At 40.0% G+C, this 13,667-nt stretch overlaps 1 protein-coding gene across 1 annotated transcript in view; it reads left to right on the forward strand.

The window, feature by feature from the left end:
* Positions 1-13,667, forward strand: part of LOC117480528 (A disintegrin and metalloproteinase with thrombospondin motifs 16) — a 60,980-nt gene that overhangs the window by 45,144 nt on the left and 2,169 nt on the right. The window contains exons 18-21 of the mRNA XM_034127868.1: positions 980-1,106; positions 12,206-12,410; positions 13,139-13,333; positions 13,480-13,536. Of these exons, the coding sequence (XP_033983759.1) occupies positions 980-1,106; positions 12,206-12,410; positions 13,139-13,333; positions 13,480-13,536 (584 nt within the window). The remainder of the gene's footprint in view (positions 1-979; positions 1,107-12,205; positions 12,411-13,138; positions 13,334-13,479; positions 13,537-13,667) is intronic.

Genomic DNA, 13,667 nt, shown 5'->3' on the forward strand with positions numbered 1-13,667 from the left:
AAAAGGGGCTGTAAGTCAGTGGTATGTAAACCTGAAAGTGTGCTTGTATGTGCATGGTGTATTTGTGTGTGTGTGCTTTTGCTTGCCTTCATGTGTGTGAACAAAGCCCCCAGTGTAGAGCCCCTATTGATTGACACTACAGGTTAAAGTTCCCCACCCTGGTCTGTTGCAGTCCACCCTAACCACCTCCACCTCTTTGTGTCCTGATTGTAGACCATCATGGAATGGGGGTCGTTTGCTTTATTAAAGAGTGTGACTGACTAACTGACCCCAATGAGTTAGGATGTGCAGATTGACCATGCCTTAGGCCAAATACCAACCAGGTGATATGTGAGGCTAGGATTCATGTTTCTCACAACGACACTGTCAGATCTAGATGCAGGCCAGAATTCATCAAAACTAAATAAATGTATTTATATATTTATTTTCTTTATTAGCCTGAAAAGTAACTAAAAGAAGAAAGTTAATTGATGTTAATGTTATGTGTTGTTTTCACATGTCATAGACAAATGTTTTTCTTTGCACATCACACATGCAGAATAAGGTGTGGTGAAAAGATTTTTTTTTTTCTTTAAATGTCTTTAACTAACTAAAATGTATTTGAGTACTAGTGTGAAAGCAGGTCACATATTGCAGGTGTATTATGTGCAAACATTTGATAGCATCCTGACAAGTAGCTTGACACACTATGACTTAAACAACAACTTTTGTTCCAAATACCTTGTTTTGTCAAACTGTAGTTTCCGAGGTCAAATGTATGCCTTCAAGCTCAGGAACACTGTTTTTTTTATACTGCAGTGCCAACAATCTGTCATACAATTCTCCATAACTATTTAATCCATCACTGTAAATATGATCCTGCAGTTTTGTATTACTGTTATTCTATAAAAGCAGAATACAATGTAACTTAAAGAGCAAATAAATGTCTTCTGTATTGATGATTTTCATGATGATTTTATGGATATATCCCTTGTTACAGGCCAGATGAACACCAAGTCAGCATGCTACAAAGACTTACGAGTGCAAGTGAATACATCCTACTGCAATCAAAGATCAAGACCAGCTACTGGACTGATACCCTGCAACACCCAACCATGTCCTGCCAGGTCAGACCCTTTGTTTTTTTATATAATTGTTGTATAGTTGTTTACTAGTCATAGTGACACCATTTTTTCAAATGATTAAAGAATATTTTATAGCAATTTGGTTTTGTTTTCGCCATGATAGTGTGTGTCTGTGTGTCGGTCTGTGCACAACCTTTTTCTCGAATCAAATACGACTATTCAATGACATTTTGTAGATGCATTCATGGTCCCAAGCGGTTGAATGCTAGTGACTTTGATGTTCTCCTGGTTTTCCCTCCAGTTCCACCATGAGGTTGACATTTGTTATGGTAATATCTCAACTACTATTGAACAGTTTGGAAGGATATCTTCTACAGACATTGATGTTTCCCTCAAGTAGAATTGTAATCACTTTGGTGACTACCAGACGTTTTGTCCAGTGTCATCATTAGGTCAAAATTAAAACAAAAGTAATTTGACAAAGGCTTTGCATAATAACTAAAGACCTCAAAAATAATTGACATTCTCATCGGTCTCAGCTCTGTATAATGCTAATTATCAAGCAGTAAGCATGCTTACTTGTAAATGTAGATCATATTACCAGCTTAAAACCAGCATATTAGCATTGTCACTGTGAGCATGTAAACATGCTGAGATTAGCATCTAGCTCAAGGACTGCTCTGCAAATGTATAAAGCCTCACAGAGTTGCTAGCGTGGCTATAGGCTCTTGTTGTTAAGATTTAAGTTCATAATATCACAACTAATTTAAATCAAACCTTAGTAATGTCAATGGCAATTCATGGCCTTTAACATTTTTGAATGATCTCATGAATGTATCTACGCTCTGGTTCTCAATCTGGACATCATTATAAAATGGTATTTGAACGGTGCAGACATTTCCTCACTTTTTCCTGATACATACTTTTGGATGGAAAGACGAAATAGTTGGCCAATCTAGACTTCTAGACTTTGGGGTATGTCAATTATTCAATTGTTCAATTGGAAGGGCTATTTTGTGTAGGTTATGTGACAGCCAAAAATATTGTTGGCTGTTCCCGCTCAACATTCTCTACGTGCATGTTCATGTTTGGAACTTGAGGAGACAGCTTTCACGGGCTAATAGCCAAATAGGTTGCCTTAGTTATTCAAGCCTACCACACTGCTTTTCCTGTGAATAGTATTTTAATTATTCTCTCTCATTTGTCTGAATAAACTTGTCTCTGTAATTTTGTTGTATCCTTTATCCTGATATAACATATGGAGTTAAGTAGTTTGAGTCCTACCTTCTGTCCTTTTCACCTTCCTCCTCCCTCACTCCTCATCACCCCATGTGTTATTGGTCTACAACACCTACACATCTGCTCTGTAATATTTGACATGCGATGTCAAGAGGAGCTGTTTATTGGTTGAGTCAACTCTTCCGAACTTCTCACACTATCTCCTCATAATAAAGTGAATGAAAGGTGTCAGGCACCACTGACTTTCTCCACCCTTTCCCAGTCCAGTTAAACACCTGTTCTATGTTGAGGACATTTTCCTCTCATGCATTGAAAATTACTTTTAACTTTTTGGAAAAACATATGTGAGATATGGTGAGGAAGGCACAGTTCAATTGGAAAGTGTCCTTGTGTCTTCATCCAATTCAGCATGATACCTCACCAACTGTCAGCAATGGTTAGCTTCTGTGTTTGTTTAATATGGCAGGCCAAGGACTTGTTAACTTTTTCACATGTAGCATCACTGTGGGGCCCAAGCTCATAACAAAACGCCAGTTTTCTGGCTCTATAAACAACCACCAGAGACATCACTTTTCAATGTGTAGTTTCTGAAACACTGCTGTTTGCTAAGTGCACTGCCAGCTGAGTTGATCGGGTATGTTTGGTTCCTCCAAATCCTTGAGAACCTCAGAAATGTCCTCCCTCAAGGGTAAACCAGAAAACAAGCTGATGATTGATTTGCTGCTGGGAACCAAAGTAGGAAATGTTATCATATGTTCATATGTTCACTTCCAGAGTGCAGTGGCCAAGATGCCTTTTTTGATGTCGTAAAATGTCACTGCTGTCGCTTAGAGTGGCACCAACACACTTTTTACGATGATGACACCAGACAGAAAGAGAGTGGGAGCGAGACCCACTAATTGTTCTGTGGTTTCAGGGTGGGGCTCTGTAGGATCTTGGCTAAGCTAAGTTGGTTTGGTCACTGTCTATAAACCAAGGCAGAGGATCAAAGATCAGTCAACGGGGTCCGATGCTACAGAGATCATAGGGAGTGGTGTGCCCGTTGACAGGCAGGACATATATGAACACACACATAAAGACACACACGGGAGAACTACCCCTCCCTTGTCTGTGCTGCTCTGGTCAGTGTCACGAAGGCCCTGACCAGAAAACAAATCAGTGAGAGAAACTCCTGGGATAGCTTTGGTTTTAATGCAAGGGGAGATTTTCTCGATGAAAATGGGAATGCTTTCAAGACACATAACACTGTTAAATGCTCTAACTGTGTAAGTTCTTTTACCAGACATGCTAAAGTTTGCAGCAATTTTTTTCAATTTTTTGTTGAAAAGGCTAGAAATAGACAACACCCTGCAAACCTTTTATATATGAATGTGTTTATTTTACAACAGTCCCTTGCAGAACAATATTAAAACCTCAATTTGTTTGGAAGAGGCAAATGTTCAATTTCACTACATGTTGTATTAAATAATTGCATATCTAAGAAGAATTGCAGATATACTTATCTGCAACTATTTGCCAATAAAGAACACAAAGAACAACCTAAACAGATTACGTACTTAATTTTGAGTTTCTGTCAAGACAACCAGTGCACAGATAGTGCAGGAGAATTACAGTATAGATGCCTGTCTTCCATTGTATAACAAAAGCATGTATCTTAAGGCTTTTGACAGCTGCTGTTGAGGCGTCAATTCCTCTGCGCCTCTATTCTCAGTATACCCATGTACAGTCTTAGCAATGGGCTGACATATCAGCCAGATTCTTACAAATGAGGTCGACACTGCTGACAAGTTGTGACTTGATTTACGAGCAGAGAATGGTTTATCTGAGACACTGACCTCATCTTGGTCACTGTTGCATGTGGACATCCAGAACAATTCTACTGTTTTATATCCAAATGGGTCTTTTTCCCCTGCATGTTAAGCTGTTTTGTTTTGCTGTGGCAAAGTCAAGCCTTTTAAAATAATTTCAAGACGTCTTATTATTTTTCGATTAAAGGCCATGCCAGATACAGGCACAATAGAGCATTGTTGCATCTTTGCTCCCGGACATCAGTGCCTCTAATGCTATAAACATATTGTATTACAGCATTTGCTAAATTCATCAAATGTAATATAATATAGTTATTTACAATGTTTGTCTGGAGAGGAAAAGAGACAAACAAAGCAAGCAAACAACATCCAAGATTGAGATTCTTGTGCGCAGGTCCAGATCTACAATGTACACACACACACACACACACACACACACACACACACACACACACACACACACACACACACACACACACACACACACACACACACACACACACACACACACACACACACACACACACACACACACACACACACACACACACACGCACAAATACAGGAAGAAGACAGGGCAGGAGAGGAGAGGAACAGTGGTGGTGTTTGGTTTCCATTAAGCTCATTCACACCTAAACTCTCTCACCCTTTCATCCCGAGGAAAGATTTTTGTAACGAACATTGCAGTCCAAAGTCTACTACGATAAAATATATTACAGTAACATTGATGAATACATTTTGAAAAGTTGTTTAATTTTCAATCTTTCCACCCCTCTACATGTATATTGTCCTTTTCTCTACAAATCTCCACTCATGCTTATGAAGTCATCTCAACCTTAATATGTATTCCACTGGTGGTCTCCCGACACCTGCTGAAAAAAAACATAGCATTAAAGAGGGCAACAATATCATGTAATCAGCCCTGAAATCATGGAATTCCAGTTACCAATTATCTCGTGTTTTATTGTAAGGGGATTTTTTCCTCTGCATTAGAGTGCCAGTGTCTTTCCTTCTTGCTCATATGGTTTGTGTCTGTTTTGGAACAGGTATCCTAGGAAAATCCATGTGATGACCACATAGCTGTCTCTCATTAACTGACAGTGAGCGTGTTGACAGACAATATATATATAAAGTCATAGAAAAAGGTGGCCATGTCCCTCCAGGGATTTGTTAGGTCAGACATTTTAAGTTATAATGGCATGCTTGTGGTTCATTGGGTCATCATGTGTACTAATGTGGTGTGTATTATGTGTCATTCCTGCTTTGTTTTCACTGCTATATTGAAGGAAAGCTGGTACTGTGAGCGCAGCGCATCACTGCCAGCTTTACAGATCATTCCCACCCAGGCTACAAACCTCTGAACTCATGGGGTTGTCAGGCAAAGAGATCACTACATGTTGTGTTAGGATGGCTACACTGTGCTCCACCTACTATACATAGTTAACGGTTTTTATTTGGGTAATTTACGTTACACATGATCCTTTTACAAACGTTACAACTGTTTAGTAATGTTGAATTAGAGTGCAGTGAAAAAAACACATTTGAACTCATATAAATCCACTGACTGTCAACTGACAAGATGACATAAGTGGTATGTTTCTGTATAACGTTTATGTTATTATATATATGAGCTTAAAGGTAGGGTAGGTAAGTTTGAGAAACCGGCTCGAGATACACTTTTTGTTATATTCCATGGAATGCTCTTAACATCCCGATAGCAATAAATATCTTAAGTGCTTTGACAAAAAATCCATAAAAAAATGTCATCTGTGGAAGCCGTAGTACTGTAAAAAGCACGACCAATCATTTTAGCCGGCCTGGCTAAAATAACTGGATGGCCTACCTGCCTGTCAGCCTTCCATCTGTGCACAAATTTATCTCGTGCCCTCATTGGTCATGTGCGCGTTCCTGTGTGTTGGAGGAGGGGCTCTATAAGGAAGTGGCAGATTTTCTCCGGTTGTGTATTTTCAAATTCTAGCGATCTCGAGCCTGTTTCTCAAACTTACCTACCCTACCTTTAATGGTGAGGCTCAAATTCATAAATGCAGTCCGTTGCATATGCAGAAATTTCACAAAACATTGTCAACACAAGCAGTAGATGGAAAGGCTCAGTTATCATGGAAAAGTTTAGATTTGTATCACCCAACTATAATAATTAAAGAATGAAAGGGCATCACAGATATGGTCGAAGCAAAATCTGTCTTTGTTAAAACAAAGCGTGGCCTTTTTTAAAACTGATTTTTCTGACGTGTCTAACACAGGTATCATCTTTAGTAATTATTCAATCAATTTCACTGAGGGAAAGCATGACATTACACTGTCATGCTCCCCCTCAGTTTGGTCAGTTCAGAAAAATCTAATATTTCACCATAAAATATGTCATATGTACTTTATTTTGTGCACTCTAAAAACGTCAGCATATTGACTTACAAAATGGTCTCAACTAGGTTTGTCAATAATACCCTTGTAAAAATCAGATAACAAATAGGGACATATTACTGTATACATGTATGTATGTGAAACACATGCATGGAGTGTATTATGTTTCTTTGCCCACTTAGAGTGGAACATTGAATTACGTTCTTATTGGTAAATGGATTGTAGTGGAGTTGAACATTTAAGGAGAGGGCATACATTACGGAGGATATTGGACAACTTTTGCTGACAGTGTTTGTTGGTTTACGCAGAAAAGCCAAACAATTGAAGCTTTATCTGCAGGTTTACAGTGTCTGCTCACACTGTTATTATCTGGTAGCCAGAGACAGTGACTGCTACACTTCCATATGTTTCAGTCAGTACTTAACTAGAACCGCCAGAGATTTTTTTATACCTAAAACCGCCACCTGGGTCAAATTGACCCGCTATTAGAATGCATTGATTTTCAAGGTAAAATGTTCTTTTCTTGAACAGTGAGTTTTGATCGCACAGGGATGAAACGTATACCAATATAATCTGTGGACTCTCAGGGCTCGACATTATAAATCGCCCGCTGGGCCGGAAGCATTATTTAGACACCGCGGCCAGCATAACGTACTTTCAACTCGCCCCACAGCTGTTTGCTGCGGAGCGCAGCGCGAGCAGTCTCCCGTGAGCGGGAGCGCACTCCTTCACTACAGACTGTCTCTATCTCTCTCTCTCTCTCTCTCTCTCTCTCTCTCTCTCTCTCTCTATCTATAACTATTTATCAATATATCTATCCATCTATCTCTCTCTCTCTCAATCTATCTCTCAATCTATAAGGAACCGCAGTAGACATAAGGCGTTGCTATAGCAACACGTCATGTTTATATGAAAAGGGGTGGGGTCAATATGACCCGCTTGGCGGAAATAGGTATAAATGGCAATTTTTTGGGCGATTTCTTCAATCTGACTTCATATTGACCATTTTTAACAACATAGGGTGCTACATAACACACTTTCAGGAAAAGTCACGGACTGGAAGACTTTAATATTTTATTGAAAAAAAGTTACACACAATAAAAAACAGCTCTGGGTCAAATTGACCCGATTGGCGGTTCTAGTGTTAACTGCTTACTCATCCCTCAGGATACTGTAGGTACAACAGATGCTTCATTTCCCCTCGACCTCTACACACACACACACACACACACACACACACACACACACACACACACATACATTCTCTTCAAGGGGCATTGCCTCCCTCTGTCCCCACTTTGTTCCCCCTCGTTGTGTCTCTCACACACAGAGGCATAGGTGAAGCCTTTGAGGTCAGTTGTGAGACCTTTCTGTCCCACCTCTAACCCGTCCACATACACAGTAAGAGGGTGGCTTCAGGCTCAGCTGTAAACATAACCCTAATGGCCTGGACACTTTGATGTCACGTCTTTTTTTTTTTTTTTTCTGTGACCTGTCCAACCCTGTCTCTCCATAGACCATTGACCAAGCAGCCAGCCAGGGCGAGCTGTCATTCAAACTCAGTAGTGCTGGGGTCATAGCACTTCCAATCTCTCAGCAGGGATTTGTTGGGATATGTTGTGACAAACATAAACACTCTGTCTGCTTCTCTGTCTGTCTGTCTGCCTGTCTTGCCGTATCTAAAAAAGTCACCTATAAATAATAGTAGATATCGATGCTCCTTTTTCATTTTGATTTGTTCCACGCTTCATTTTCTTTCTCTCTCTTTCCTTCTCTCTCTCACATTCCACCACTCTTATAAAGTTACACACACCAACCCTATCAGCATTTTCTCACTAATGGATGTGTGTGTTTACACTGTGTTAAGGGAAGCAGTGATAATGGTGGCTGTAAAGTAATCTCACAACTGTTAACACTCATCTCCTATCTCCTTTATTATCCACAGCTGGGCCTGCTTTAGGTGTGCCTGTGTGCATGCATGTGTGTGTGTGTGTGTGTGTGTGTGTGTGTGCGTGTGTGTGTGTGTGTGTGTGTGTGTGTGTGTGTGTGTGTGTGTGTGTGTGTGTGTGTGTGTGTGTGTGTGTGTGTGTGTGTGTGTGTGTGTGTGTGTGTGTGTGTGTGTGTGTGGTGTGTGTGTGTGTGTGTGTGTGTGCATGGCAGCACTGTGCGAAGACACTTACAGAGCTACTATGATCTAAACATAATTTGATTCAGTAAGATGTGACAGATTTTCAGTGTTTGAGCACATAATACATATATAGATCTATGATGTTAACTGAGAACTGATAGCTAAATAACTGTCTTGGAATACTTTGTTTCACCTCTGAATAAACAGACCTTTTTATGCTATGAAGGAACGTTTATTATTATATTGTTCCTATTGCTTTGTGTTTTATCCTCCAGCCTTTATTTCCATGCTTTTACACTCTGATTACAGTTATTTGCAGCACTGTAATATGGTATTATATAGAGATCTCAGATTTCATATTCAACTTTCATAACATGCATATAATATAGTTACAGTGCTGCTAAAGTTGGGGTTTCAAATTATCACATTAATTTGTGTATCCTGCCTATTTTTCATTGTTTAATCATCCAGAACTGATTTCAGTTGTACTTTTGTGAGAGCCTGGTATAGTATATAACCTTTGTGTCCAACTAAACTGCAGCATATTGTCCTAGTAAATGTACATATGTTTCTTCTTATCACCAAGCATCTGGACAAGTTTTTGCATCACTTTCATACAGTTTGTGGGCCCTACTTGTGCATAAACTGTGAGCAGAGACAAAATATGTGCAGGGCCGACCACTAGGTCATATGTGGTCTTTAGTCCATCTCTGCAAGGCACACTAATCTGTGTGTGCACCCAACAAGTTGGACTGAGCGGGCATTACATCATGGAAAAAGGTCTCCGATGCCCGCTCAAATTAAGAGCATGATATCATTCTCTCTCACAGTGTGGATGTGCACTGATATAAGCAGAGAAACACCCACACACTGACAAACACAACACACACACAGTGGCAGGGCCATAAACAGTGGTCAGAAGTTATTTAATGCCTCTGGTGGGCAGCTAGACAGCGTCACTTAGAGCCTCTGTGGTCTAAACTTTAGACCACAGAGGCTATTTGACACTCTGTCCACAGGACATCTTATCCCCTACGCTTCTGTCCAGAGAGGGTGATGCTTACTCATCCTCCAACATCCCTACCTTACCTATAACAGTCAAGGCAAAGATCACAAGGTGCTCTATAACTTGAAATGCCATCCATCAGTATATTAAACCAAAGGTCATGCCAGTGGAGTCGCCCAAGTGATAAATCCATAGTATAAGTGAGGCTATTCAGTATCAATTAAAACTCTATAGCACCTTAATCATCTACAAACGTTTAACTAGACATCCTAGATGTGATGTAAGACAGCCAAAATAAGATTTCATTAAAAGTGTGTATGATTTAGGGGGATCTATTAGCAAAAGCTGCGCTTCAATAGTGTATAATCACCTGAAACCATGGCTTTTCCTGTGTTGTCGTTAGCTTAGAATGGGCGTTTCACATTGGGATTGGGACCACATTTTCTCAGTGGCCAGACCATTGAATTACAAATTGTGGGTCTGTAGATGTTGCTATTGGGCTCAAAAAGACTATTCTCCAAATGCACTAATAACCAGAATAATTGTTATCCATGTGAATTAGTTAGGGTGCTTGCATATCCTGTACAATTTGAGTATTGAAATATTTACGGAGAAATAGAAATAAAGGTGTATTGGATTTCTCTTTGTTGCAGCCAACAGTGCAAACATGTCTCAGCTCTAGAAAGACAGGACGGGGCTCTAAATATCGCTGTGACTTTAGATGGTCAACTTTTTTCATGTATTTATGTATTCAATAACATTACATTACATTACATTACATTACATGTCACTTGTTAGACGCTTTTATCCAAAGCGACTTACATACATTCAGTACTGTGGCCAATCCCCACAGGAGCAATTTGAGGTGAAGTGTCTTGCCCAGGGACACAACGACATGCTGACTGCAGTGGGTCTCGAACTTGCTATCCCCTGATTCAAAGTTCAGCGCACTAAGTTCAGCACACTATCCCACTGAGCCACAGCCTCCTTCGCCACGAGGATTAAGCTCCTATCTTTGCACCAAGGGGTCAATAAATATCATGACATCAAGTTAAATATGTTTCGCGTATGTGTTGATCACTTGGTGAAATGTTTGAAGAAAAATCCATCTTTATCCCTGCTTTCCCCTCATTCTCCCTTAAATCATCCTTTAATGATAGAGCAGCATGTCTAATTCTCTTGACAAGCCATTACATATATGAAACCAGATGGAATTTCTCCATGCGTATTTATTTAGATTCGATAGTGCATGTATAATGCCTTTTAAAGCTAAACTCTTCTCATCCTCCCTATACAACATTCCTGGCAAGTGATGCACCAAATTACCACAAATAAAGTTTAGACTGTTAATATATACAACTCTATGTGCTGACAGCAATGTTTTCCTGGGTTGTTTGGGGTAGAGTGTGTGATGAGGGATTGAGCTGCCTGCACCTTCAGTCTGGGGTCACATGGGACAAACGCAATGATGCTTTGAGGAAGGGAGAAGGAAGAGGAGGCTCGGGGATTAGAAGACTTAGACATGTGGTCGTCTCTAAAAATAACATAAACTATACTGTCCTCATCAGGATCAGATGATTGTTTGTCTCAGATGAATCAATGCTTGATATATATTTATCCTAAAACAAGCCAAGTATTTGTTATTGCCAATGTATATACTTGTTAGGAGTGTAAAGAGCAAATGGAGGTAATTACGAAATAAATATGTGGTGATGTTTAGGTTTAGTAGAGATGAGGGCCGAGTTTACGCAAGAAGGGGATTTAAAACTGTGCAGTGGGGTTTAAGTTACAGTTTTAAAGCCTGAAGTTTCGGCTGTTCTGACTTGCCCCAAAGCCACTCAACCATGTAGTGTCTAACACCCTAAAGAGTTAGACCTGCAACGAGATACATGAGAGTGGTGCTTAGTCACAGAGATAGTTACTCCTATTTTCATCTATTTATCACCTCATTATTGGTATTGTCTGCATGCCAATGACTTTATCTGTGAGAAAGTGTTTTACTACTGACATTTAGTTAAGAGTTACAATATTTAAAGAAATACTTTACCCACAAATATATATATGTCAATTACTTGCCCCATTTACCTTGAATTCTTGATGAACATTTTGCCTAACCAAACATCTGTTTACAAGCGCTCAGACACGTGCAGTGTAACCCAAGTCTCATTTGCTCACTGTTTCCCAACACCTGCATTTTTGCTAAAACCCAAATATTTAGTACACTTTTAGTTCGTCCAGACTTGCAATTCATCTAGACTTTTTTATTCCTTGTTCCCCATGGAGACATGCGTGAAAAAATAATTCGAGGTAACAGGGGGGGAGTAATTATATACAAATGATTATTTAGTGTGAGAAGTATTCCTTTAAGCCTCCACCACGCATCAGTTATACAATCCCTTGTATTTATATCTCTGAAGAACAATAACCTACAGTGGCCACTGAAGAAGAGATGTGACACAACACATGGTGTCTTCATCACTAGCCATGTACAGTTATTGTGTCATTTGTGAATACCCTGTATGATTAAGTGATTGAGTAGCTGTTCATGTTGACTCAGCCAGATTGTGTTGTGTTGTCCCAGCTGGTCTGTAGGAGAGTGGGGGGTGTGCAGCCAGGGCTGTGGAGGAGGGGAGCAGACGCGGCAGGTCCAGTGTGTCCAGAGGAGCAGCCAGACTAATGTAGACGCCCTGACCGACTCTCACTGCACCCAGCCCGCCCCACCCAGGGGACAAGCCTGCAACACACACAGCTGCTCGCCAGTTTGGACCGCTGGGCCATGGTCACAGGTGAGCATGTGTAAAAGGGATATGTAAGAATCTGAATTTTCAAGGATCACTACTGTCGTAGTTCAACACTTACATCCACAGCAGGAAATAAAATACTGCACGCTCTCAATTCATCTAAAATGGCTTTACACACCAGCCTTGATAGTTTCACCACATTTTATGACAGTGATCTCAGTGGCTTTAAAATATGAATGTTCTGAGACATTATTATATGTTTCATTCTCTGTCCAATTCCTATACATTGTGTGTGGTAAGTTGTCTGACTTTTTTTTAACTGCCATTTTGTCCCAAATGTCCTTAAATACCTGCCACAAGTGGTGTCCAGTTTAATCTCTGGCTCTCTGGTGTAGTGCGTCACCGCCCCCCTGTTTCTTGGATGTAGTGACACTTTTTTCTCAGGCCATGCCAAAAGATGTGTGCTTAGGATCAGAATGAATATTGGGGGAATTCTTTTGACTACCTCAAAGGAAGTATGAAGGATTTAAAGTACAATAAGTCACTGCATGCATCGGGAATGTGAATATATGGTTGACATGCTGAATGCTTTCTGTGCAAAGCTGGCTTGTGGAGATATTTGGCCTGTGACATTATTTTTCTATGCTAACGTAATTGAATAACTACATTATGTCAATTCTTGAATTCATTTAGACAAATCCTCTTATTTATTAGCTTTAAAGCATTTAAGGACGTCAGAGTTGATCATTATCATGTTCTGGTGTATTTGGCAGTGTTCTCGTAAGTGTGGCAGCGGTTTAAGGAAGAGGACGGTGCTGTGTACGAGCACCAACCCAAGTGCCCGTACGCGCACACTGGCAGACGGTTTGTGCTCAGGTCTGCCGAAACCAGCCAATCAAGAATCCTGTTTCATCAAACGCTGCCAGAAACAACGTAAAGTGCAGTGGTTTGTCTCCACGTGGCAAGAGGTAATTCAAGTCCAGTTATACAGCAATATCATAATATCTTATAAAGCATTCAGCAATGCAGTATGTAAATAATATAACTATTTTTAGCTAATATGAATATGTTCTCTCCATTTCTTCTCTGTTCCTTTCTTTGTTTGTTTGTTCAGTGTTCAGTAACCTGTGGTCGTGGTAATCAGGCTCGCTTCATCAAGTGTGCAGAGAAGGTGTGTATTATATCTGTAATGATGCTGACTCAGATACAGTCAAATATTTGTTGGAAAATTAACTTGAAACAACATTTGTGACAAATCACTGCTGAAAGGCTAATCTCTTCAAATCCTGATTTGTTATAAGT

Source organism: Trematomus bernacchii, unplaced genomic scaffold, assembly GCF_902827165.1.
Source record: "Trematomus bernacchii unplaced genomic scaffold, fTreBer1.1, whole genome shotgun sequence".
Lineage (NCBI taxonomy): Eukaryota > Metazoa > Chordata > Actinopteri > Perciformes > Nototheniidae > Trematomus > Trematomus bernacchii.